The 26477-nt window shown below is 57.1% G+C and overlaps 3 protein-coding genes across 6 annotated transcripts; all 3 read right to left on the reverse strand.

Moving 5' to 3' along the window:
- Positions 1 to 80: 80 nt before the first annotated feature.
- Positions 81 to 8178, reverse strand: MCOLN1 (mucolipin 1). 2 transcript variants are annotated; one of them, XM_036846365.1, is made up of 14 exons: positions 8019 to 8178; positions 6329 to 6534; positions 5624 to 5791; positions 5372 to 5537; positions 4652 to 4760; positions 4307 to 4403; positions 3984 to 4083; positions 3672 to 3778; positions 3418 to 3567; positions 3170 to 3271; positions 2620 to 2742; positions 1984 to 2199; positions 417 to 547; positions 81 to 312 (listed from the first exon to the last, which is right to left on the reverse strand). In XM_036846365.1, the coding sequence occupies exons 1-14, from the start codon at positions 8047 to 8049 to the stop codon at positions 276 to 278; spliced, it is 1743 nt and encodes a 580-aa protein (XP_036702260.1). In that variant the 5' UTR covers positions 8050 to 8178; the 3' UTR covers positions 81 to 275. The 2 variants fall into 2 exon arrangements, 1 of the variants encoding a protein (XP_036702260.1); XR_005019244.1 differs by lacking the exon at positions 81 to 312 and adding an exon at positions 669 to 1086 and having other exon boundaries at positions 426 to 547.
- A 1613-nt stretch (positions 8179 to 9791) lies between these two features.
- ZNF358 (zinc finger protein 358) lies at positions 9792 to 13709 on the reverse strand. Of its 3 annotated transcripts, none has more exons than XM_036846363.1 (3): positions 13654 to 13709; positions 11836 to 11941; positions 9792 to 11587 (listed from the first exon to the last, which is right to left on the reverse strand). In XM_036846363.1, the coding sequence occupies exons 2-3, from the start codon at positions 11906 to 11908 to the stop codon at positions 9867 to 9869; spliced, it is 1794 nt and encodes a 597-aa protein (XP_036702258.1). In that variant the 5' UTR covers positions 11909 to 11941; positions 13654 to 13709; the 3' UTR covers positions 9792 to 9866. The 3 variants fall into 3 exon arrangements, with proteins under 3 accessions (XP_036702258.1, XP_036702257.1, XP_036702259.1); XM_036846362.1 differs by lacking the exon at positions 13654 to 13709 and adding an exon at positions 13379 to 13516; XM_036846364.1 differs by lacking the exon at positions 13654 to 13709 and adding an exon at positions 12118 to 12236.
- A 6259-nt stretch (positions 13710 to 19968) lies between these two features.
- TEX45 (testis expressed 45) lies at positions 19969 to 26300 on the reverse strand. The gene is given in 11 exon segments (XM_036847379.1): positions 19969 to 20196; positions 20717 to 20802; positions 21294 to 21349; positions 21351 to 21454; positions 21799 to 21908; positions 21990 to 22102; positions 22366 to 22466; positions 22610 to 22696; positions 23282 to 23297; positions 23715 to 24308; positions 26158 to 26300. Coding segments are annotated over 11 exon segments (1638 nt in total).
- Positions 26301 to 26477: the final 177 nt, after the last annotated feature.

A 26477-nucleotide genomic window follows, 5' to 3' on the forward strand; every position in this document is an offset into this window, starting at 1 on the left:
GAGCCAGCCACACTGAGTGTGGCGACGCTTTAAAGGGACCGAAGACCAGTTGGCGCAGGGAATACCCCTCCCGCTAGAAATGAGAACAAGTTAATTTTCCCGTTTATTTAACACCCACTCTAACCCTCCCTGTCCCACTCCAATGTCCGACCCGACTAGCCCAGGCCCTCACAGGGCGCGACAGGGAGCCGGTCCTTAAAAAGCAAAAGCTAAAATAAATAAGCATGGGTCTCCGCAGTCCGGCGGCTAATGTCCTATGACGGTCCCGGTCCGAGTCAATTCACCAGCAACGAATGCTCCTCCGAAGCGTCCCTGGAGGAGGGTCGGTGTCAGCGGAGGCGGAAGGCATCAGTTCCCTCAGGCCCGCTTCCCTTCCCCTGAGCCAATCCCAAACCCAAGCCAACCCGGCCTCCAACCTGCCGCAGCAGCAGAGGAGGCTGCAGGCGGAGCCGCTCCCACGGCGGAATTTGCCAGAGGTGGGGCTGTCCTGGCACTGCGCGATGTAGGCCTGGAGCTCGCTCTCCTCTGCGCCCGCTCCGCCCGGGTGCTGGGGAGAGATGCCCGGCGGCCCGGCATGAAAGTGGCCTCTGACGTTCGAGGCCCTTGCGATGCGCCCTCCCCTCCCCCTCCTCCCCCCATCCCCTCTCCAGTCATCTGGATCTTCTCACCGGTCCTCGTGGACCGACCAGGCTCCCACCTCTGGGCCTCTGCACCGTGCTGTGCCCTCCACCTGCTGTTCCTCGTGGTTTGCTTCACCCGGAGACATTCCCTGACCACTGAATGTGTGCACACCCTGAATCTTGGTCAGTTGGTGCCCTCCGCTGTGGCTCCAGCGCCTCGAGCCGTGCCTGACCCAATCTGGGTGCCTGACAACCACCCACTTGGGAGGGGGGCGGGCGGGGTGCAAACATCTGCATTCCCAGCAGCAGTGAATGTTCTGGCTTTTAGCCTTGTCTTCATCTCTCCCAACCTCACGGGGCCAATATCTCCTCTCCAAGTCCTTTCTGGCTCTAGGTCTTTGCTTTGGCTGTTCCTTCTCCCTGGTGCTCTCTCTCTTGGGCTCCTGTCTCATCAATCCAGAACTTCCTGAGAGGATGGAAAGGTGTGAAATCTATGCTGTCCAAATCTGGTAGCTACTAGCCACATTGGCTTTTGGGCGCTTGCTCTGTGGATGGTGTGAGTGAGGAACTGAATCTGGAATTGTATTTCATTTTCATATTAGAGACTACTATTGGACAGCACATTCTAGCAACTTTCCTGGACTCAGCCCGATACGAGTCTAAAGCAGGGGCCTCTGTGTAACCTTCCATACTTCCTTTACACCTCTCATCAGTTGGCTGTTATACTCCCGTTTGTGCATCATTCATCCTGCCCTCCAGTCTTGGACAGACCATGTATGCCTGTTTCCTCAGATGCCTGGCACCCAGCACCAGGCTTGGCACACAGTAGGCTGTCACACGTGTTTGCTAAAAGATCCTGTCTATCTGCCACGCCCATGTTCTGCTCTGACCCTCGCAGCCTGCAGGACAACCACCCTTCCCCAGACCCACAGAACAGAGGGTCTGGGAGCGGGGCTTCCGGAATGAGACAGTCGTAGGTTGAGCCGGGTTCCACCACATGCTTGGTAGCTGACCTTGGGCGAGTCACTGAAATTCTATGGCTTGGTTTCCCTGTCAGTGAAAGCAGACGCAGGAACCCTACGTGGCCCGAGCCCCACACCTTGATAAAACTGAGAGTGTGGCAGCTGTGACTGGGACGGTATGGGTCCCTCCTGGGCCCCCCAATTCCGAGCCACCCTCTCCTTTGGCCTCGTAGAGTCTCCCACATTCTCTCCCTGGGTCCTCCTCTCCGCACCCCGCCGTGGCCAACCACGAGGGACTCAGAGCCCGAGTCTGGGGCCGTGCGTGCACGCACGCACGCACGGCCCCACGGGGAGGCAGGGGGAAGGCAGGCCGGGGGGGCGCGGGGGGACCGGCAGCTGACCTTGATGGTGTCGTAGGCGCCGGTGATGAGCGCGATGAAGAGGCTGAGCACCATGTAGATGAACAGGCTGATGAAGGAGTACAGGTAGAGCTGGGAGAACAGCCAGACCAGGCTGCTGCGGCCCTGCTGCGCCTGCATCGCCGCGAACGTCACGAACATGTCATCGCCGTTGATGAGCGAGAAGAGGCACTCGGACACCATGGACAGCGAGCGGAACTGCCGGCGGGCAGGGGGGTCGGGGGTCAGAGGGAGCTGCGGGCACGGCTGGGGGCCGGGGTTGGGGGGTCAGAGGGAGCTGCGGGCACGGCTGGGGGCTGGGGTTGGGAGCTTTAGGGGTCAGAGGGGACAGCGTACAGAGTACCAGTAGTCACGATAGGGCCAGCTGGCGGGGGGGGTCACTGAAGAATGACAAGGTCATAGAGTCAAGGCTAGGGTCACCGGGGATCAGAGGGGACAGTGGGTAGAACTGCTGCAAACTTGCTGGTAAGGAACCAGGGGTCAAGGTGGGTCATTCAGTGTCACCAAGTCAACAAAAGATAGACCAGGAGTCAGGGGGCTCGGGAAGTAAGATGGGGAGCCAGGGATCCCTCATCTGTGGGTCACGAGCGCCACCCACAGGTCCCGGCCAGCCCCTACCTTCACATGGTAGGGCCCCAACACAATCCAGCCGCAGAAGCAATAGCCCAGGTAGATGACGGCCACACAGCAGCAGAAGCGCATGACGCTGGGCAGGGCCACCCGCAGCGTGGCGATGAGGATCTGCGGAGGGGCGGGGGTTGGGGTGGGGGGAGGGTGGGGGGGGGTGTCAGCAATGGGGGCGGGACCTCAAGCCAGGTGGGCCGTGAGCCTGCGGATGGGGTGAAGCCTGCCCAAGGGCATGATGGGGTGACCACAGAAGCTGGGATGACCGTCGACAAGGCAGGGTGGTGCTGAGCAGGCCCGAGGGCACCCCCTGGCTGGACTCAGCTCGGGGGAGGAGTATGAAGGAGCAGGCTCACGTGACCCCTGCCCAGGTGGAGTGACAGGTGTGCCTGGTGTGGGCAGGTATGGGGAAGAGGCTCCTGGCGGGTCATCTGCAAGGGCCGGTGATGGCGATACGTGTACGAATTTATCTGGGGGTGGGGGTGGGAATTAAGGGACACGTGGCCGCCTCTGGGAGGGCCCCGCCTGCGTGTCGGAGGCTTACGTTGTACTTGTGGAAGAAGGTCAGGTAGCGGATGACACCGACCCAGACGAGCAGCGTCGAGGTGCCCAGGAGGATGCTGCAGACGTCATAGCTTGCCAGGTTCTAGGGGCAGGAGCAGCGTCAACCCCACCCAGCCTGGCCCTTCCCTGGGAATGGGGCCCCGGGCAGGCATCAGCAGGGGTGGGAGAGGGGGCCAGGGTCTGGAAGGACACCCTGGGGCTCGGGGGCAGGGCGTGGGCAGGACCCACCTTGGCTTCGATGCCGATCTTCATGATGGTGCCTGAGATGGTGAGCACGTCGCTGGTGACCAGCAGGATGTACCAGCCGTTGACAAATTCCAGCCGCTCCCACAGGCTGATGACCTGTCCCCGCTGCCGCCGCATGAACCTGACAAACTCCTGCAGGGGGAGGTGGGCGGGGTGAGGGCCGGTCCGGACATGGGAGGCGTGCCACCCCGGCCTTGGTGGTCCCAGAGCTGGGTAAGGCTGGGGGCGGCGCTCACGTTCTGCAGCAGGAAGCCTCGGAGCAGCGAGCGGGCACACAGCAGGAAGGAGAAGGCACAAGTGAGGATCACGACCACATCAAACAGGAGCCGGAAGCTGTTGTCTCCTGTGGGGAGGGGGCCGAAGGCAGGGCCAGGAGTGAGGCAGCTGGGCCAGGCCTAGGGGGCTTCAGGGCTGGTTTGGGTTGGTCATCAGGCTCATGGGTTTCTCTGGGTAAGTCGGGAGTTTGGTCCGTGCTGGTCTGGGGCTTGGGGAATTCCTGGGCAGGTTGGGGCCCCTGGTCAGTGCTAGTCCGGGGCTTGGGGGCTCACCATGGCCGAAGACGCTGGGGTGCTTACACTCCTGGATGTGGGCCTCGGTCTCCAGGCTGATGGGGATACGCCCACTGTGTGCCTTATTGTCAAATGTGATCTGCAGGGGTGTGGCGGGGCGGGACGGGACAGAGTAAACCTCAGCAGACCTAGGCTCCCAGAGGCGCAGGACGGATGGTCTCTCCAGCCCCGGCCTCCCCCATCACCCCCACGCTGCCCTTGGCCGAGGGTCCCCAGCTCCAGGACTCAGAAGTCCCATGCCCCCCATGCCACCCCATCACTGGCCGGCCCCTCGCCCCACACCCCAGGCGTTGCGGGCTCACCAGGATGCTGAAGGTGTAGCAGTCTGGGATTTCATTATTGATCAGGCTCTGGAGGTTGATGGTCTTCAGCTGGAAGTGGATGGTGACGTTGATCAGCCTGGGGGGGGGGGAGGCTTGGGTGAGGGGGAGGGGGCTCTTCCCATCCCTCCTGCCCCGAGTGCCAGCACTCCGGGGCCCCACGCTGACTCTGCCGCTGGCAGAGGAAGTGCTCAAATGGCAGCATCGGCGTGGCCCGCCCCTGCCCCCGCCTGTGGGGAAGCGGCCGCCCCTCCCACCACCTCGCCCCTGAAGATGCCTGGAGTCCTGCCCCCCCCACCCTCCTCGGCCCCCTTCAGGGGGCAGTACTTGTGGAATTTGAGCGTGAGGTTCTTGTAACTGGTGCTGCCATCCAACAGGGAGAGCTCATCACTGGGGGGCACAGGGGGTCTCTCGGGAGGGTCCACCCGGATACAGTCTGAAGACAGGGAGTCAGGGAAGGGACACTGGGGACAGGGGAGGCACAGGCAGGTCTCCCCAGAGTCCCCGACAGACCCCTTCCCTGCTTTCCTTCCCTCTTCATACGTCGACATTTGTCGTTTGTTCCTGCTGTCTCCCCCCAGGGTCAGGCCTGGTCTGTCTCACTCCCTATACAGACCCTAGTGCCTGGCGCTCAGTGGGCCCCCAAATGTTTAGGGAATGAATGGAGTGAAACATAACACTCAGCCCTTTCCGCGTGCCAAGCATTCTGCTAATCGTCAAATTATTAATGATCGTGACCACCCCGTCTCCTGGATGAGCAGGAGGCAAAGTGGGATTTTGAAGATTTTTTTTTTTTGATGTAGACCATTTTTAAAGTCTTTATTGAATCTGTTACAATATTGCTTCTGTTTTATGTTTTGTTTTGTTTTGTTTTTTCCAGCTGCCAGGCATGTGGGATCTTAGCTCCCTCACCAGGGATCGAAACCGCACCCCCTGCATTGGAAGGCAAAGTCTTAACCACTGGACCGCCGGGGAAGTCCCTGAAGTGGGATTTTTTTTTTTTTTTTTTTTTAATCCCGACAGCTGAGCCCTGCCCAGCCCACTCACCAGTGATGACCATCGGGTCGATGTCAAAGGTGTCATTGGCTGGGTCCACGTGGCCCCGGTGGTAGTAGCACTGGCAGAGGGCCAGAGCCGAGCCATTGGCCCAGGGCCCACCCCCGCCCCGCACGTAAGCATACCGCCCCAGGGACACGTCGGGGAGCATCAGGTACTGTGGGCAAAGGAGGGGAGGGTCAGTCAGCCCCGCCCGTTCTCCCGGGCGGGCCCACCTGCCCTCCTGCTCCTGGTCACCCGCACCTGGTCCACGGCGTGGAAGATGGCCTGGTACAGCTGCTCCCGGGTATAGGCCGCGAAGGTGTCATCCGCCCCGTCCGAGTAGCCCAGCAGGAAGAGGTGCCGGAAGGCGATGGTGTTCTCCTCCCGGAAAGTCACCGCCAGCTGGTTGCTGAGCCCAAACAGGATGAGCTGGCGGGAGGGACAGGGAGGATTGGCACTGCCGGCACGGGGTCTCCCACGGCGCATGAGTGGAGGCAGAGAAAAGAGAGGGCCCACCCCGTGAGGGCGTGACCACCACACGTCCCCAAGGCGCAGCACACAGTGGCCACTCACAGAACTCGTGGCAACAACTAATGTTCATGAAATGTTTACCGGATGAATGTTCGAGAGTCAGCACAGCATCAGACTGCCAGGGTCCGAGTGCCACCTTCCAAGGCTCAGCTGCTATGTGACTTTGGACAAGTCCCTTAACCTCTCTGAGCCTCAGCTGTCCTATCTATAGAAAGGGGCAAGAGCAGCGGCTAGGACCTCAGAGGGCATTTGTGAAGCTTAAAGGAGCTGCTCCCGTGCAGATCCAAGAGGGCTTCCTGGCGGATTAGTGCCACTGTCACTATCATGATATGGGGCTGTGGGGTCAGGACTAGGCTCTGACTCCAAGATTCCCCTTCAAGGAAAACAGCGACCACAGGTGGCATTCTGCAGGGGGGGGGGCCCTGAAGGTCTCACCTGCACGGTGACCACCAGGATCTTCACCACCTGCAGCATGAGCTTGAAGGGCTTGCGGCCCTTGGCCCGAAATTTATCACAGGGGCTCATGAAGAAGTACTTGAGACGACGGCGGAGATCCTCCTCTTCTGGAGGGGTTGAAGGGGCTGGGGAAGGCCCCACCCGGGTCCCATACCCAGGTTTGGGTGTCAGGAGGCGCTCAGTCTCTGTGGGATGGGAGAGGGCAGTGGGGACCAGGCCTAGGCAGGTTCACCTGCCAATAGGGGAGGCAAGTCCCAAGCTCCAGCCAAGAAAGAACTCTGAGAGATCTAAGGAAAACCAGAAAATCCGTAACATTTTAGGGATCTATGCAGCAGTGCTGGCTCAGCGGTTTCAAGTTACTCAAAAGGGCCTGAGTTGATTCCTGTCCCTACTCCAGGGCACTCAGCTTCCCTGAGCCTCAGCTACCTCGTCTGCAAAATGGGGCAATAAAATCTCTCACCAAGAAGCTAACGATTTGACACTTACAAAGCATTCGGTCTCTGAGTCTCAATAATTCCTCAATGAATAGAGCCTGTTCTATTTTTTTGGTTTGTTTTTGGTTTTTTTTTTGGCTGTGCCATGCGGCACGTGGGATCTTAGTTCCCCGACCAGGGATTGAACCAGGCCACAACAGTGAAAGCGCCGAGTCCTAACCACTGGACCCCCAGGCAACTCCTGAATAGAGGCTACTCTAAGAACCACTTATTCCTTTCAATCCTGACCAGTCCAAGAGGAAAGCCCAAGTTTTCAGCAATGGCTCGGGTCATAGCTGGTCACAGCAGCCCAGAACTGTTCCTGACACAACCCACCATCCCCACTGGGAGAACCCCGCTTCCTTCCAGGGTCTGGCTGGCCCCCTGCCTGGCATGGCCACCAGGATGAAATGTAGGCACCGTCAGAACCTGTCCGGCAGGGAGGGCCAGCCGCTGGTCCCTTTGGAGCTCAGATGCTGTCGTGGTTGTTTACAAGATAGTTGGATGGGAAGCCAAAGGGGAGGCCGCCTCCCTGGCTGGGATCACAGCTAATCCACCCCAGACTCTACCAGCCAGGACATCTTTCAGGTGTCTGCAGCTAGCTTAAGAAGGGAAGATCAACACAAAGGGCATTCCTCCAAGCTGCCCTGTGAGAAGCGACTGAGCTTCCTTGTGTTTGGAGATCTGAAATTGAGTTAGGCGCCTGCGCTTAAAGTGGCAACCCCGCCCCCAGCACTCCTGCCTAAGTTTAGAGAAGCTGAACATTTGCCTCCTGGTTTGTGGAAGGAATGCCTGGGTGTCAGACGTGCGAGTTGGAGAAGCTGGGGCCCGCTGTCGGGGTTCCAGCAAAGCTGAGCAATCCGAATCTAGGCTCAGAATGCAAATCCTGGGACCCTCGCCGCCCGAGCAGGAAAAGCTGGCGATCCGCCAGCTGCCTGAGTTGAGGTACTCAGAGCAGAGGCTGGGTTCAGAAAGGGCGGTCGGAGTCCCGCCACTCCGAGGTCAGAGAAGCTGATGCCCACCCGCCGCTCAGGTTCTAGGAGCCGTCTGCCCACATCTACGCCAAGGGGACGCTGGGAGGTCAGCACCGGAGTTGAGGAAAGGGAAACCGGGAGGTCCGCCGCCCCAGGTCGGAGAAGCCGCCCGCCCGTCCGCCGCACGCGTTCTGGGACTTGCGGGGCCGCCCGCGCCCTCACCTGAGCCGCGCGGGCCTACGGGCACTGCCATGCCGGGGCGGGGAGCGCCGAACGCCGGCGGGCGCGGCGGTACAACCTGCGTCCGAACACCCGCTGCTGTCACTGCGGCCTCGCTCCCTCGCGGTGCAGCTTCAAACCCTCCCGCGTCAGCTGACTGGAGCCCCAGTCACGTGACCAGCGCGGCCCTAGAGGCAGGTGACGGGATCCGGTCCCTCCCCGTGCGCCACGACGACCCCTGCCGGAGCAGCACGCATGCGTGCCTCAGCTGGCGACTTGCCCTTAGGCGGTCCCGAGGTCCTAGCGCCGACGGGCGGAAATGTGCTGGGGGATGGGCTGGCTGCTGGCTCCGTCCTGGCTCCCTGTCATGCCCCAGTCCAGTGCTAACCTCTTGACTTCCATGTCCAGTGTTTGACCCCTTTCCCTCCGCGGTGTCGGATGATGATCCCATCTCAAGGCTGCCCCGCTCCATCCTCCCAGAAACTCTGCGTTACTCTCAACCCCCTCTCATCCGAACTATCATGAAATCCTACTTCATTTCCTAATTACATCCCAAATAGGACCACTTTTCCCCACTCCTATGGCTATAAACCCAGAGTCCCCCAACATTCCCTATGGCCTGGACCACTGCAACAACCTCCCTGATCTTAGGCTTCCATTCCGGATCCCCTCCACTCCACTCTCCATCCAGCAGCCAGAAGCATCTTCAAAAAATAATTCATATCAGTCCTCTGTCAGAACCTGCTGGTAGCTTCCCATTTCTCTGGGATGACAAGCAAACTCCCCACTTCAGTCTACCAGGGCCTTCTGTTCTGGCCCCGCCTAACTCCTCCCCTAGCTCATCTCTCAGCAGCCCCAGGGCCTTTGCACAATCTTGCCCTAGAGCATAAAGGTTAAGAACTTAGGCTCTGGAAGGCAGACAATTTGGGTTTAAATCTAGGTGCTCCCAACCACCACTTCTGGGTCTTCCAAAAAGTCCCTTAAACTCCTTGTGCCTCAGTGTCTTCATTTGCAAAATGGGAATACTCATAGTTACCCGCCTCATGGAGCTGCTGAGAGAATTAAATGAGAAAATGCTAGAGCATAGCACAAGCCTGGGCAAACAGTACTGATGATTAAATTAGAGGTTATTGGGATTATAAAGTCCTTCCTTGGGAAGGCTGTCCGCCATCTAAATCAGAAGTCTTGTTATGCTTCTTGTTGAATGTACCATACTCTGTAATTACTTTTTAAATATTTCTGAACTCGGTCTCTGAGCTCTGTGAGGGCCAAGGCCATGCTTATCTTGCTCCCTGCTGAGACCCAAGCAATCAACAGATGTTTGTTGAATGCATAAATGAGTGACCTCCTTTGTCCCGTGGTGTACCTGCAACGTGGGCTTTGAAGGGCAAGGGGTAAGTTAGGGGAGCAGACGGGGCAGGGCCGCCCACATGGTTTCATATCAGCCTCCACTATCAGCCTGCTAGACGGTCAACATGCCAGAAATCCCACCATTCCTGGGAAAGCCAACTCCAAAACGAAGGGAGTTAGACCACCCACAGGATAAGTCTGCCCCTGACTGGGGTGGCCAGGTCTCGGGGAGCAGAGTGGCAACTGCTGGGATGGACCAGTGTGAGACCTTGTCGGGGAAGCTAGGAAGCCTGGAGGATATTGTGGGGGGAGCCAGGACATTGAGGTTCTATTTGTATGTTTGGCTCTGGCCATACCCTCCCATCTCCAGAAGAAGAGGCTGTGCATTAGAGAAAAAACAGCAACAGGAGAACCACAACACAGAGCCAGGAGGAGTGGGAGGATTTTACTAACTGCACAACACACAACTTTCCCAGGCCCCTGCGGGTGCCAGCATGCCCTTCAGCCATCAGGCCCCAGCAGTGCCCCTTGCTCCTGCACCCACTCGGGACTCTCGCCGGTAGGGAGGACTGGGCTGACAGTATCATGGGTGGGAGAGCCGGGGTCAGGGTGGGACTCAGAGCTGGGCGCGGGATCCGGGTCGGGGCTGGGACCAGATCTGTGACCAGGGCTGGCCACAAGGTCGGAATTGGCATTGTGCCCAGGCTCAGGGTCAGAAGATTTGACAGAATCAGGGGTGGGGGTAGAACCAGAGCCAGGGATGGGTTTGGGGCTGGGATTGGGGGGGGAGCCCAGTGCAGAGCCAGGGTCAGGGTCAAGACCAGAGCTGGGGCCGGGGCTGAGGCCCAGGCCTGAACCCAGCACAGAGACAGCATCAGGACCCAGAAGGGAGACCTGCCCCGGCCTCAACATCGAAGCGGGGCTGAGGCCCAAACCGGCAGCGGCCGCAGCAGCTGCAGCGGCCGCGCCCTCATGCACTCGCTTGTGCTTGGTGAGGCTGGAGGCTTGGCCGAAGGCCTTGCCGCAGAGCTGGCAGCGGTAGGGGCGCTCGCCCGAATGCACGTGCAGGTGCTGCAGCAGCGCCGAACTCTGCCCAAAGGCCTTGGAGCAGTGGGGGCAGGCGTAGGGCCGCTCGCCGGTGTGGATGCGCAGGTGATGCTGCAGGTTGGAACTCTGGCCGAAGGCCTTGCCGCAGTGCGGACAGCGGTAGGGGCGCTCGGCCGTGTGTGTGCGCTGGTGCTGCAGCAGCGCGGAGCTCTGGCCGAAGGCCTTGCCGCACTGCGGGCACGGGTACGGCCGCTCACCCGTGTGCGTGCGCAGGTGCTTCAGCAGCGCCGAGCCCTGCCCGAAGCCCTTGGCGCACACCGGGCACTTGTGCGGCCGCGGGCCGCCGTGCGTGCGCAGGTGCTGCGCCAGCAGCGAACCGTGCCCGAAGGCTTTGCCGCACACGGGGCAGTGGTGCGGCTTCTCGCCGCTGTGGCTGCTGCGGTGCTTGAGCAGCGTGGAGCGCCAGCCAAAGGCCTTGCCGCACGCCGCGCACTGGTAGGGCCGCGCGCCCGTGTGGATGCCGCGGTGCTGGGCCAGCGTGGCGCCGTGGCTGAACGACTTGCCGCAGTCGGGGCAGCGGTAAGGCTTCTCGCCGCTGTGGGTGCGGCGGTGCTGGCTCAGACCCGAGCTGCGGCGGAAGGCTCGCCCGCAATCCGGGCAGGAGAAGGGCCGGGGCGGGCTGGCAGGTGCAGGGAGCACCGCGGGGCCGGCGGCCAGGACCTCGGGGGTGGCAGTGAGGTCGGACGAGAGGGGGTCCAGGTCTGGGGTGGCAGCAGGACTGAGGGTGTCGCTGTTAGGGTCGAGAACCAGGGGGACGGGGCCGATGACGTCTGGGTCGTCAAAACTTGAAGACATGGGGTCGAGATCTTGGGGATCCGAGTCACGGATTCCCGAGATGGAGCTCGGTGCTTCCACATTGGGATCCAGATCCTCGGAGACAGGCTCCAGATCTTCATAGCTGGGGTCCACATCTTCAGAGACAGTGTTGAGGTCTTCCGGCTCAGGCTCTGGGTTTTCAGAAACCGGGTCCAGCTCTTCCCTCTTGGGGTCTAGGTCTTCTGAGTCAGAGTCAAGCTCTTCATAATTGGGCCTCGGGCCTTTGTGGCCTGGGTTCCTCACTAGGACGGACCGCCGCATCCCCAGTGTGGAAGTGCTGGCTGCTTCCGGGGCAGGATCTACAGGGTGAGGGCAGAAGGTGAGTGGAGGTAGGTTCTGGGGAACCGGGGGTCTCTTTTGGAGCCTGAGCAGGGAAGGGAGAGGGGGCCAGACCATGCCCCAGATCCCACTCCGGGGCACACACATGGATCATTCTCTTGTCTTGTACTGCAGGGAGATTTTGCACTCGCCCCCGCCAGGGCAGGGAGAAGAGGGACCCTGGTGGGACATGGTTGGGGGGGAGGGAACTCCCTTCTCAGCCCCACACCTGGATAGAAGTCGTGGGACCCAGCACTAGAGGTCTCCAGTACCCAGCTCCATGGCTCTGCCCCTCTCTCCATCCTGGGCTCCTCCTCTCGTGGGCAGCTTGGGTCCTGTGGAGGAGAGAGAGTCTAGATACCTATCCCCTTGACCACGGCCCCTTCATGGGGAAGAGGGTGGGTGTCTGGGTTCCCGTGCTTTCCGCTAAGTACGTGGCCTGAATTCCAGTCCCATAGTTGGGGGTGGCATGTTTGGGGGTTCCTAGTAGGGAGGGCGACCCCTAGCTCACCTCCTAGAGAAGAAGCATCCTGACCTCTGAAGCCTCTATCTGGGGGATGAGTGGGGCGGGGGCAAACAATAACTGGTACTCCTCACTGGGGGAGCGCAGAAAGACCCCTGGCTTGCTTCCTGGGGAAGAGACAACGTGAATTCCAAACCTTACAATTCTGGGGTAGGACTGAGTCAAAACACCTGTATTCTGTCTTAGATAGAAGATCCTGAATGCAGATTTCTAAAGCTAGAGTGAGTGTGGGGATATAATATGTGGGACCCCTGGAGGGAGCAGGGAGACCCATGGATCCATTAGCCAGGAGGGTAGGGACAGGTGTCGGTGTACCTGTTTGCCCGAGTAGATAGAAGATCCTGAATTCTAACCCCTAGCTGGGGTGGGCAAAATAATACCTGGGGCTCCTCTTGGATTACTGGAGGGACCCTGGGCCATCTCCTAGGAAGGGGAGATTCCTGAGTGACTGACCCCACGACCGACGTACGGGAATGGGCGTTAGGAACTTCGGTCCCCTCCTGGAAGAAACATCCTGAATTCTAGCTCCGTGGCTAGAGGTAGGGAGTGGGGCAGAGAAACAAGCTGGGAAGCTCCGCTTCAGGGGAGCAGGAGGAACTCAGGATTACCTGAAGGGGAGGCGATGCCCAGCACATGGCTAGGCCTTGGGGAGAAAACAACAAATAGATCTATTCCTGGGAGACAGGGGAGGACCTTTGGCTCTCCTTCTGGGGAGGGGGACCTCCCGAGCCACAACCCCAGAGCTGGGAGTGGGTATGCAAACAGAGAGGCCTGAGTTCCTAGTTCACCTCCTTAAATTCCACGATGGAGGGTCAGGGGACAGTGCTGAGTCCCCTCCTGGATTCCCAGGGGGCAGGGGGACCCTTAGATTGGCTCCTGAATTCCCATCTCTGAGCTGCAAGCTGGGAGGAGAAATAACTGGGGTCCTTCTCTGAGTTCCTCGGGGGCAGGTGGAACCCCAGATCACCTCCTGGGGAAGGGGCTTCCAGAACTCTGGACCCCAAGACTGGAGAGTGAGGGGAACAATAACTGGGGTCCTGGGGTAGGGAGGGAACCCCTGGATCCCCCTCTTGAGGATGGGCCTCCTGAACTCCCTACCCCAGGCTGAAGGGTGAGGAGAACAATACCTGGGGCCACTTTTGGGTTCCTGGGGTGGGGGGTCTGGATCGCCTCCAGGGGAGGCGGGCGTCCTGGACTCCCGCCCCCACCCCAACTGAGGGGTTCTCTCCCCCCCCCGCCCCCGCCATACCTCCCGATTGACGGCGCCCAGCTCGGGCCGGGCCCTCCCCCGGGGCCGCAGCGGCGGAACCGGCGCGCTAGGCCCGCGGGTCGCGCGGCCCCCTCCCATCGCGCCGGCGTCTCTGCTCTCCCGGGCCGGGGCTGGCGGCGCGCGAGGCGAGGGAGGGGGGTGGACAGAGGTCGCCCAGGGCCGCGCCCCGAGCCGGGGCCCCCCGTCCGCCCGCCCCCCTCACCCCCGCCCCATCGCGGCCGCCGCCCGCCCGACCAGCTCACGGGGACACTCACCCGGCGCCCCTCGCCCCAGCCCGGCCCGCCGCGCCCGCCGGCGCCCCCGGGGCCCGCAGGAAGCCCCCCGCCCGCCAGCCCCGCCGGCGGCCCCCTCGGCCCTGCGGCCCCGCCAAGCGCTCCCAGGGAGCGAGAGGGGCCGGCCGAGGGCCGCAGCGGGAGCTGCTGGGACTTGTAGTTCGCCCGCGTCCGCCTCGGCCGTCGCCATCGCTGCCCCCGCCTCCCCCCGGGCCAGCCTTTGTCCCGGCCCGGCCACCCGGCCGCGCGGCCGCGCCTTTGTCTGCGCCGCGCCCCGCCCGCGCTGTCCCCGCCGCGGCCTCTCCTCTTCTGCGTCTCTCTCAGCTGCTCTCGATCCCTCTCCGCCTCTTCCTCTCTCTCTCTGTTCCTTCTATGTCGCTCTGTCCCTCTATTTCTATGTCTCTCTCCATTTCAATCTCTTTGCCTCTCTTGCCCTCACTTTTTCTACCTCTGTCCCTCTGTGTCTCTATCCTCTTCTCTCTCCCTGTCTCTGCCTCCTGCCCGGGTCTCTGACTCTCTCTGGTTTCAAGAAACACCGAACATTCTCTCTCTGTCTTGCAGACTGGCAACGCACATCAGCATAGTCAAGACGCTGAGAATTTACAAACTTGTGTATCTTTGCTCAGTCCAGCATTTCCCTCTAAGACTCCTCCTCCAAGGAAAAGAGTTGGGGATACTGAGTGTTTCCTCCTCCTCCTCCCTGGTCACGCACCGCTGTCACTGGTGGACTCCCCGTGCCTGATGCCCCCTCTGAAGCCTAGACCAGATCTGGGAAGCACTCTGGGCAGACTTTACCTGGAGACACAGATCCCTGTGAAGAGGGTGTGAAATACAGCCCCGGCAGCTGGCAGCTGGGCTGTGTGATGTTCTTCCCTGAACATAAACAACGATCCCAGAATATAAACAATGATCACACAAGGCCGCTCTGTGACCGCGTCTGAGCCGAGATAGACACAAGGACACTCTGCAACCACAAAAATGAATACACACACACCCCCTCCCCCCCCCAACTAACTCAGATGACCGCCGCTTCTTCCCAATGACTGCCCCATGTTCATCCTCCCACTTCTGAGATAAGAATCACCAAAATACCCAGTCCTAGTCGCCGATCTGCTCCCTGCTTCCTGACAGCACCAGGCTAGAATTGCTTCTACTCTCCTCTTCTTAAAATTACCCAGCACAAGCCTGAATCCGATAAGATGCCCTCCTGTCCCCCAACTCTTCTGGAGATGCCCCATGGTTCCCCGCTATGGGATCTTCCTTGCTGCACAAGCTAAAAAAATTTTTTTGACTACAGGTGTGCTTCTGATGGTCTTTGGCTGGTGAATTTTGACAACACCTACCCTTGCATGCAAATCAGGCCTCCAGGAGACTTCGCTCTTCCTTTCAGAACCTTCTAGATCTGGGCTGAACTTATGGCCTGAGACCTGCTTTCCAGCTCTCTGTGGAGAAGTCAGCAGCAGATCTGAGAGACTTGAGACTGCAATTGGATTATGTTGCTTGTTCTTCATCCTACTGGATGATCCCATTACAAATAATACTTGTAATGACAGCTGTCATTTCAGTCTGCCCAGTATGTCTCTCAGCACCTTGCTTTCCCTTTGTGGAGCCCCCTCCACTACTCCAGATGGACCCGTGTCTAACACAGCCCCCCCAGTACCATGCGATCTAAACATACCAACCCGAGAACCCCACCCCCTGGCCACAATGAGGTCTGGGACGAAGCCATGAAGTTGGAGAATCTCTTTCTTCCTTTGGGATCATGAGCTGTTTATAGGCTTCATTCTGCCTGCACCCACCTTCCTCAGTTGTCTGGAAGAACAGTCTGCAGACTGAAGCCAATCTATACCAGGATGTAGAGGTGAGAGACAGAGAGAAAGCTCTAGCTATATTGGTTGAGCTCTTGGACATAGCCATACCTGAAGCCGGAAGCCCACAGTCTTTTCAATATCACGAGCCAACAAATTTCCTGAGTATTTGAGCTAGTTTAGTGGGTTTCTGTCTCTTGCAGTCATGACAGTCTTGACTAATTTAGACATGATTTCCAGAAAAGGGAAGGGTATTGAAGGAAATAACTTAAAATGTGAAATTGGCTGAACAAAGGTGAAGTAGAGGGCCAGGGCCACCTTGACATGTATATTCATTATAATGTGAATAGGGCTTCAAGATTTGTGCAGTGCACAACCTCCCCAGATATATGTGGCAGCCCTGTAAAAGGGCCTTGCTCAGGAAACCAGAAATCTGTTGTGTTGAAGAAAAATAGCCGATTAAATTGTTGCCCATTTTATCTTCGCACTCTGTGTGTCACCTGAGACTGTGGCTCGAGCAGCTTTGGAGGAAAATATCAGGATGTTGGAACATGTGGGAGCTTTCATGAAGTCTTCGGCAAGGTCTTATAAGATAGACACAAGCTACCTCTATGTGCTCCTTCTTTTTTTAATAAATTTATTTATATTTATTTATTTGGCTGCACTGGGTCTTTACTGCTGCACATGGGCAGTACTCTTTGTCACGGTGCATGGGCTTCTCATTGCGGTGGCTTCTCTTGTTGTGGAGCACGAGCTCTAGGTGTGCAGGCTTCAGTAGTTGTGGCTCGCGGGCTGTAGAGCACAGGCTCAGTAGTTGTGGCACCGGGGCTTAGTTGCTCCGCAGCATGTGGGATCTTTCTGGACCAGGGCTCGAACCTGTGTCCCCTGCCTTGTCAGGCAGATTCTTAACCACTGTGCTGCCAGGGAAGTCCCCATGAGCACCTTCTTAAAGCAGAGTCTAGCACCTGCTCAATTTTGTGAGATTGCTAGGGCTGAATTCTCTGCCCCAAGCTAAAAGAGGAAGTTAGTACTGAGATGGGGAGATAAGATTGGGCTTATCAGAGATCTGGTGGGCTCTTAATGCCTCAGCCTTTCAAGCATTGAACACTGAACACTGCCTGTCTATAAAGGCACAATTACCCTCATTGGGAAGAGCCTATTGGCTGAGTCTTTCTGCCCTCTAGATTGTAACCTGGGGCAAGATAGATGCTATGGGGCTGGGCAGGCACAGGTCTGTTGCTAGGAGACAGGATCCAGCAAGATTGGGCTCCAGACTCCAAGATCCTGGTGAGGTTTGGGGAACCAAATCACCCAGGCATCCAATTACAGCATTCCATCCCTCTGGGCACAGTGATTGGTTCACAGCTGGACATATGACTCAAATGGGCCAGTCGGAGGGTTGTTAAATTCTAACGTGAGGAGTTGCGGGGAAGACCTTCACTCCTTCCTTTGGGGCTTTAATCATTAGGATTTGGGTTTTGTTTTGTATTGTTTTTGCTTTTGTTTTTTGCCACTGCTTGGACTGAGAGGGGGCAAGGGAGAGAGCATGCCTGATGAGGAATTAGCAGCCTTGATGTTAGACCTAATTACAGACTTTCTTGTTTCTAAGTCAATAAAATCCCTTTCTGCTTGAGCAGATACAGCTGGGTTTCTGACACTTGCAACAAAAATACCCAAGACGTTAACAAAATTTAGGCACTGTTCATTGAGCTGCTGCCAAGTGCGAGGCCCTGTTTTAAGAATGGTATATGCGGGCTTCCCTGTTGGTGCAGTGGTTAAGAATCCGCCTGCCAATGCAGGGGACACGGGTTTGAGCCCTGGTCCAGGAAGATCCCACATGCCGTGGAGCAACTAAGCCCATGCGCCACAGCTACTGAGCCTGTGTTCTAGAGCCCGCGAGCCACAACTACTGAAGCCCACACGCCTAGAGCCCGTGCTCCACAAGAGAAGCCACCGCAATGAGAAGCCTGCACACTGCAATGAAGAGCAGCCCCTGCTCGCTGCAACTAGAGAAAGCCTGCGCGCAGCAACGAAGACCCAACGCAGCCAAAATAAATAAATAAATAAATAAATAAATAAATAAATAAATAAATAAATAAATAAATTTATATATATATAAAAGAATGGTACACACATTTTATTTACTCCTTGTAACCACCTCATGAAGGAGGAACTGTTGCCATCCCCATTTTACAGATGAGGAAAGTGAGGGTCAGAGCGTGAAATCATTTGCCTAGGGACAGAAAAAGACAAGTCTGCTGCTCAGCAATGATTACCATTGACAAAATGTTTTCCTTTAAAAATTAATCTGTTTTCCCATGTTCAATCCTATTTTACTCATCTTATTTCATAAGTCTTTTTAGTTTTTGTAGTTCATGTGAAATGCCTTTTCTGGGGGTAAGTGGGATATAGGAGGGATAGACATAAATCCATAGAATACATTCAGAATCATCATAATGTAGCATCTTTACTACATTAGATGTAGATGTCTTCTGTACTGAAGACATCTTGAGTAAAGTTTCTGTTTTTTCCTGGCAACCCATCCTGGGGCTGGTCAGTTCCGTTGTTAGAAAATGCTTCAAGTTGTGCTGAAAACTGCTTCCTTGTAACTCCTACCCATTATTTCTCATCTGATGCCTCGGTTGTTTAAACCATTCCTAGAACCAGGCAGGAGTACACATAATCCTGCAACTGGAGCTACATGGAATCAAAGCAAGCTTTCTGAGCTTCCTGGCAGGCAAGGCAAAAAGGAAAAGCTTTTTGTACATGTAGTCTGGTAAACAAGCAGACCGGCTTTACCAGGAGAGCCTAATTTTATCCTAAGAATCATTGTAGGAAGGGTTTATTGCAGTGGTTCTCAACCAGGGGCAACTTTTCCCCGCAAGGGACATTTGGCAATGTCTGGAGACAATTTTGGTTGTCACAACTGGGCGGGGGAGAAGGAATGTGCTACTGGCATGTAGTGGGTAGAGGTCAGGGATGATGATCCTACAATGCACAAGACAGCCTCCAACCGCAAAGAATGATCCTATCCAGAATGTCAATAGTGCCGAGATTGAGAAAGCTTGTTTTATCATGAGGTAATTCAGACAAGTGTCATCTACATCATTAGTGGAAGCAAGCAGAAGAGGTGTTCTGCCTCTAGCAGACGCTCTCAAGGTCAACATGGATACCATGACTGCAGCCAAAAGGTCCATCTTGTCCCCTTGGGACCCAAAACCGGACTCCTCTCCTTCCTGTGGAAATGACAAGCTGGTCTCACAGAATTGCTGCCCATGGGGAAAGGGCTCCTGGACAGGCTTGAGGTTGGCTCTTAGTGGCCCATTGGATTGGGGGCCTTGGTCTTTAAAGGTCTATCTACAGGGTCAGGGAGCGGTGTTCATTCCCTGAAACCAGACTCTCAACAGCCTGCAGAGGCAGGGCCCAGGCACGGCCACCAAGGCCCATCTTATCGTTCCAGACAGATCTGGCTTCTTGGTGCTGATCTCATCAGACCCCAAGACTTTCAAGGTGGGGTGCTGTCCAAGGTACTAGTCCTTGACATACTTGATGTCCTTGACATACTTACCAGCTTCAAGGCTCCACCCCATACTCCTCCTTTCCACCCTTTTCATTCTATCTCTGGCTGAACACCTATCCCCTTGGGCCTGATCACATCCTGATGACTTTTGTTGATTTGCCCCTGGAGCCAGCTGTGATCTGGGGGCCAGCTGCCCAGCTAGCCAGTGCACCAACCATTCAGCTTCCAGCCTCTGCTCACAATAGGGGACATTGCTGGGCCATTCTCAGCATGTCCACCCTTTCATGCCCCCTCTGAGCCTCACCCAGTCTCTCAATGATTGAGCTCCATCCTATACCCTCCTTACCTTCATCCTTGGAAAGGAAGCTCTCCCTTCTTGACCCCCAGCCACGCACACTAACCAGTGTGTACATTTCTCATTTATAACAATCTAATGAGAGAGAGCTATTATTTATCTCCATTTTACAGATGAGCAAATAGAGGCTCAGAGGGGTCAAATGACTTGCCCAAGACTACTTTCCAGGACATGGAGGAGTCAGGATTTGCACTCTGTCCATTCAGCCCCAGGAGCCTACATTCTCAACCTCTCGCCACACTGCCTCCGTTCAACACTGCAACTCCATCCTCCCACACCATTCAGAACTTTTGGCAGCGAGAATTCCCTGGCGGTCCAGTGGTTAAGACTCGGCGCTTTCACTGACGTGGACCTGGGTTCAATCCCTGGTTGAGGAAGTAAGATCCCACAAGCCCTGTGGCACAGCCAAAAAAAAAGAAAGAAAGAAAGAAAGAACTTGTGGTATCACCTGAACACCTTACAAGCGTCGGACCACCAAGCTTTTGCACAAACTGAGATGGCCTCCCTGCCCAGAGTGGGATGACACCCAGGGTCTGCAGAAGTTCAGGGCTTCTCCATGGAGTCATTCTCTCCTGTACATTCTCTCACCAAGCCCACAGGCACCCTATCCTCTTTCATGGCTGATTGATGGAAAGTGGTGGGATGTTGCCACAGTGGTGTTTATTGCTGGCTACGGCATGGGTAGGTAGGGGTCTGGGGGGGCCGAGGGGCACATGACTCTCCTGGAGGTCGTCCCATCTCAGCACTGCTGGACCCTGGTACTTGAAAGCAAACTCATCCTTGTTTAGGGTTGAGAAGAAGCGCTGTCTCCCCAGCGGGGGCTCCAAGTGGCTATACTTGCACTGTGGAGTCAGGGTGGGGAGCCTCGCAGGGCAGCCTGGAGGATGGCTGGCCCACCCTGGACCCCCTGTAGTTCCCGCACCACCTTGGCAACATCAATGAGTGGGGAGCGGCTCAGCGCAGTTTGGCTGATGATTGGGTCCTGGGGAGGTGGGCAAAAGGGAACCCCAGGTTGGGCTGACCCAGGATCTGGATGAGAAGCTGGAGAGAAAGCAGGTGGGCCCCTGGAATGACCCCAGGGCTGGGTTGACCCTAGGTGACTCTGAGCTAACCCTTGGCTTGGAGTATAACTGTGGCTGGTGATATGAAGATGACCCTGACATGACCCTGGGGCTGAGCTAGAGATGACCTGGGGCTGGGATGACATTAAGATGACCCTGAGCCTGGGGTGACCCTAGAGTGACCCTGAACGGACTTGACACTAACTCTGAGTCTGAGTTGATGGTATAATCTTCCTGAGATAACTCTACACTGATTTCGGGGGTTACCTGGTTAGAGAGATACCCCTTCCCCCTCCCTCACCCGCTGTGGCATCTCCTCAGTCATGGAGGCTGGAGCTGTTCTGTGTGGCTTCAGCATCTTCTGGTTCATGGTTGAAAAATCTCTTTCTGGAGATTTGGGAGGGGTGGCTGAGCTGAGGGGCTGAGGGAGGAAAGGCAGGGCCCAGGGGGAAGGGACACGGGAGACTTAAGGATGGGGTAAGGGTTCAAGGGCGACGCCTGGGCTAGCGCTGAAGTTGTCAGGGGAGGAGGATGGATTATGAGGCAGGAGGATGGGGCAGCCAGCCAGGGTAGCCAGAGTGTCGCAGAAGAGGAGGGGTAAGAGTCAGGAGAGAGCAGATATGGAGAGGGGCGGGGCCAGACCAGAGGGGCGGAGTCATGCAGCGGTGGGGCCATGACAGGGTGGGGGGGACGTTGGGAGTCACGATCACGAGGGAGTGGGGTTGTTCAGGGTCAGAGTTGGTAATCTTGGCTCATGGGGTGGGATCTAGCCCTTCAGGAGGCGGAGCCAGACTAGGGCAGGGGGCGGGGCGGGATTGGCGGGGGGCGGGACCACAGCTGTGGCAAGGGCGGGGCTTCCGAGGTGGGGCCGCGCTCACCGCCTGTGCCCTGGCGCAGGTTGCTCTGCAGCAAGTGGAGGTTGAGCGCTTGCTCAGGTCTGGAGGAACTGTCCGAGAAGCGACGGCTCCCCTAGGGTTATGTTACTCTGCAATTTCTCATGAGGCACGTGGCGGCTGGGTGGCTTGGTCGCGGGCAGCGGCTGTAGGACCACATGGCATCTGGGAAGCTCCCGGTGTCAGAGATGTCCCATGGCCAGGACGGAGGGCAGAAGTGGGCGCTGTGTGACCTCGGACGGCTCACACTCTCTCTGGGTCCCACCCACGTGATGGCGCTGGGAGTTGGTACTGTTATCTCAGTTTACAGGCAGAGCCACTGAGGTTTGGAGTGGTTAAGCAACTCACTCACGCAAACAGATCCAGGAGATCCCCGCACACATGTCAAGCTCCCTACCACCTCAGGGCCTTTGCACTTGCTGTTATTCACTCTGCTTGGGAAGCCCTTTTCCCTGATGAGCCCTGCTGCCTTCATCCCCTTCCTGCTGACCTGGCCGCGGAAGAAGTGCGTGGAGGTGGTGAGGCTGCCCGGACCAGGGCACCCATTTCCTTCCAGGATGTGCGACTCCGGAGTCCGGTCGTGGTGAAGAACAAAAGGCTGTGCCAGTGGCAGAGTAGGTCCTGGGCAGCTCTGAGAGGCTGCTGTGGGAGCGAGGGGCAGGGCAGGCAGCAGGCTCTCACCTGGCTCCCGGGCATAGAAGTGTTCACCCTTGGCGGTCCTGTCGTGGAAGAGACCATCTCCAGGTCGAATATTCACACAGTGGATGTGGGCTGAGGCCTGGGCCTTGTCATACCTGCAGATAAGGAGGTGGGAGAAGGAGGACCCATCTGATCTTGTCCCTTGCAACTCCTAGGAAAAAGGAGAGAGGGACAGGCTTTCTAACGGCCGAGCTGTGGGGTGCTAATCGTGGGAAGTGTGGCATAATAGTGGGTCTTGCCTGTGGGTGATGGAGAATTCAAAGGCACAGCACTGGCCCTAGAGCCTTAGGTGACACATTCCACATGTCGTTGAGAGCTGTTTGCCCCATCTCAGTAGTAGGCCATGGTCCCTTCGTACCTGTCTGGGGGCAGAACCTGGGGCCTGTAGGCTTGTTTCTGCTCTGCACACATGGGCTCATAGCCAATCTTGAAGTCTCCCAGTTCTATGCTGGAGGAGGCCTGTGGGAGGACAGGGGTGGGAAGGGCAAGACCACCCAGCGCCCACCTCTGCTCCTCCCATCCCCACCCCCCCAGCAGCACCTCTGCTCCTCCCACCGCCCCCCACCCCCGCCGCCAGCAGCACCAGCCCAGCCTCGATTTACCCTCTTACACGTCAAGGCAGGTGGGCCTGGAAGGGCCTGGAACTGTCTCTGGTAGGAGGTGCTGTCATCCTGTCTCCTGTGTTCCCACTCCAAAAATAATAAAAAATAATGAGAACAAGGGCGTTCCTTGGTGGCCTAGTGGTTAGGATTCCGGGCTTTCACTGCTGTGACCCGGGTTCAATCCCTGGTTGGGGAACTGAGATCCCGCAAGCCGCGTGGTGTGGCCAATAATAATAATAATAATGACAACAAGAATAGCTACCAAGTTTTGAGCCCAGTACCTATGTTAAGTGCTTTGCACCTCATTTGGGGGGCCGATGTTATTCCCCCCCACTTGAAGCCTCCTTGAAGCTCGGAGAGATCAAATAATCTGCCAGAAATAATAGAAATTCAGAACCAGGTGGAGTCAAAGCCAACTGACAATCCATGAACCCAGCTTGGAGGGTCTCTGACCAGTGATGTCTACCAGAAGGTCCTCTGTATCACAGAACTGGAAAATCATATGAATGACAGCAACCCTTTGTTGAGTGCTTAGTATTTGACAGGCGTATTCTGCACTCGGGGCTCTTTCGGCTTCACCAGTAACTATAAAGTGGGACCCTGTTGTTGCACCCACTTTGCAGATGAGCGAACTGAGGCTGGGAGAGGTCGACTTGCTCAGAGTCACACAACTATTAAGGTCGCAGGGCTGGGGTGGTGATGGGGGGACACTTAGCAGATTTGTCTGACCCCAAACCAGCTTTCATGACTTCGGGCCACCGCACAGCACCCTGGAGAGATTCGGGAGACATGCCCATTGTGTGGATGCAGAAACTGAGGCTCGAGGAGGTTCCAGTGTCTCAGCCTCTGCACTATTGACATTTGGGGCTGGATAATTGTTTACTGCGGGAAGCTCTCCTGTGCGTGGTAGGATGTTCATCAGCATCCCTGGCCTCCAGCCGCTCCCTGACGGTACCACCTTCTCCCCCCACCCCCACGCCCAGTCGTGAAGACCAAAATATGATCCCCAGGCATTGCCAAATGTCCGCTGGGGTGGGCGCAGAATCCCCGCTCGCCATGAGAACCATTGTGTTGGGTAAATTGCCTAGGGTGCCCGGGCGCGCGCTCACCAAAGTGGCAGGAAGGCTCGCGGGGCTTCGGGCAAATGCCGTGGAGCGGAAAGAACTCCTGGTGCGCGGTGGGCGGGATGGGCAGCTTGGCTCGGTCGCGGGATGGCACCGAGTCGCGGTCGAAGACGAGGCGCGCGCCGCGGATCTGCTCGCTGGCGCGCTCCGGAAGCGCCGGCCAGCCGAAGTGGGCGCGCGCGGTGGAGAGGCCGGTGCGGGCGCGCGAGTCCGCGTGCGCGTGCAGGTTGCTGGCCTGCATGGCGACCGTGCGCTCCCGTGCCAGTTCCCGCTCCCGCTCGCTCGACAGCAGCGGCGACGCGGGCGCATACGCGCAGTGCGTCTCCGACAGGAGCTCTGGGCCGGCCCAGCGCGCGTCCTGTTGGAAGAGGGACGCGCGGGGCGGCGGCTGGCACAGCGGCCCACGGGTAACGTTCCGGTAGGCGGGAAAGTCCCGGTGCGACGTGGACTGCTTGGCGTCCACGTGCAGCCGCGGGTCGGGCCCCAGCGCGAAGTGCGAGGCCTTGAGGAATTCCAGCCAGGACATTGGGCACTGGCAGGAGGGGTCCCGCGGCCATCGCGGGACGCAGCGCCACCTGTGAGGGCGCGGAGAAGGGACTGAGCAGGTGCCCGCGGGGTCAATGCTGCCTTTTACTCCTTTCTCTGTGCCAGGCACTGGACATCATAATAAACAGGTGTAGGGGATTCCCTGGTGGCCTAGTGGTTAGGACTCCGGGCTTTCACTGTGGGGCTCGGGTTCAATTCCTGGTCAGGGAACTGAGATCTCGCAAGCCGGTTGGCACGGCCAAAAAAAGAAAAAAGAAAAAAAAGAAACAGGTGTAGCCCCTCTGCCTGCCCCCAGGGAAAGTAGAGCTATAAATCATCACTCGTATGGCACTTATAGTGTGCCAGGCACGGTTCCAGGCCCCCAGAGGGGGTCCATCATTAACAGATCAAGAGCCTTGCCTTTGTGGAGATGGTAATGGGGCCCAGAGGGGACAAACAGTAATGTATAAATGTAATCACATAACTTGCAGAGTCAGTTACAAGCTGATAAGTGCTGTGGGGAAAAAAGTCACACAGGGTAGAAGGATGGGGTTTCGGGTGGAAGGGTTGTAGTTTTAAATAGGGAAGGCATCACTGAGATGATAGTTGAGCAAAGACCTGGAAAGAGGGGCAGCGGGGCATTTGGGTATCTGGGGGTAGGAGCATTCTGGGCAGAAGAAACAGCAGGTGCAAAGGCCCTGAGGCTGGTGCAGAGAAATGGGACGAGCTGTAGAATTAACCACTGCATTTGACAGTTTGCTGCCGGAACCCACTCTCCTCACTCTCAGTCAGTTGTCAAGGCCATGGCTCTCCGCTCCTTCATGTCTGGGAACCCACTTCCGTCTCTCTGCCCAACCCTGGCCACTGTCCCATCTCTGCCACACACCCCCTGACTGGTTTTCCTGCCCTCTGCAGTTGTCCCAGGTCCTGACTATTCCTTCTGTCCTCAAGCTGTTTGAGGTTTACACACCTCCTACTCATTTCTCTGGGCTTTTAGCTCCGGGCTCCCAGCACCCCACTTAGCCGACTGCGACTTTCTGGTCTTTGCTCAGAGCTGAGGTGTCTCCCTCACCCTCCTCTCTGCACCTTAGAGGCCAGACCCTTGGGTGCCACCAGCACCCCTGGCTCAGCCTCACCTCCTGCGGGAGGCCCTCCTGGATCACTTCAGCCCACAGCTATTTGCTCATGTCAATCTCTTTAGAAAACACATATCAAAGGTTTGAACGAAACCACAGTGTTTTTTTTTTTCTTTTTTCTATCATTTCACCACCTAAAATAAAATACTTGAGGGTCAAGAAGATTTCAGATAGTCTGTGGGAGAACCTGGCAACTGAAATGACTAGCCGGGTCACCTTGGAATAAGTAACTGGGCTCCTGTGAGCTTCATTTTGTTTCCTGATCAGGGATGAGGGGAGTGTATTTACCTCGAGAGGGGGCATGGGGGCTAATGAGTCTTAGAAGACGCGCTTGGCATGGGCCTGACCCCTGAGACTCCCTCTGTCCCCGGTCTCCCAGAGGATGCTCAGATGTTCCATCTGAGTCTGCATCCAAGTGTGGTCCAGCCCTGCCCACTGTGACCCAATAAGCTGCCTGGGACAACGCTATCACAATGGCCCCCCAGAAACTCTGGCGGGGGGGGCAAAGGGAGGAAAATCAGGAGCGAGGCCAGAGGATCTTGCCTCCTGAGAGCTCAAGGGAGGCTGGCCAGTGACTTGACTTCTCGAAGACCCAGTTTTATCATCTGGAAAGTGGGGCTGGGAATGGCAACCACTTCAGTGTGGAGGATTTGATGTCAGAGGCCGCTGATGTCCATTATCCCCATTTCCACAGGTTTTCCTCCTTGTCTGCTTTCTAACACTCTTCTGCACAGGATAGGCCAAACTGTCTGAGTCACTGTACCGCTTAATGCCACTCCAGGGCTCATATACCTCCAGTGTAGCCTTAGAGACCTCTGTGCTCTCCACCTCCAGCCCCAAGACCGCCAGGAACACACATGTATTTGAATACATAGGGCTTGTTACTTGTTGCAGCGGGGAGGGCATACTCTATGGACCTATCAGACTTGGGCTTGTCTTAGGTGCTTCCTGGGAGGTTTCAGTAAGCGGGGCTTTGCTCTGTGTTGGATGCTTTTACCGGTTGGAAATATGACTTTCTTTTTTTTGAGATGTTCTGACAAATAAAAATAATATATAAAAACATCAGGACAGGGAAGAGGGGGC

This window comes from Balaenoptera musculus, chromosome 3, assembly GCF_009873245.2.
Source record: "Balaenoptera musculus isolate JJ_BM4_2016_0621 chromosome 3, mBalMus1.pri.v3, whole genome shotgun sequence".
Lineage (NCBI taxonomy): Eukaryota > Metazoa > Chordata > Mammalia > Artiodactyla > Balaenopteridae > Balaenoptera > Balaenoptera musculus.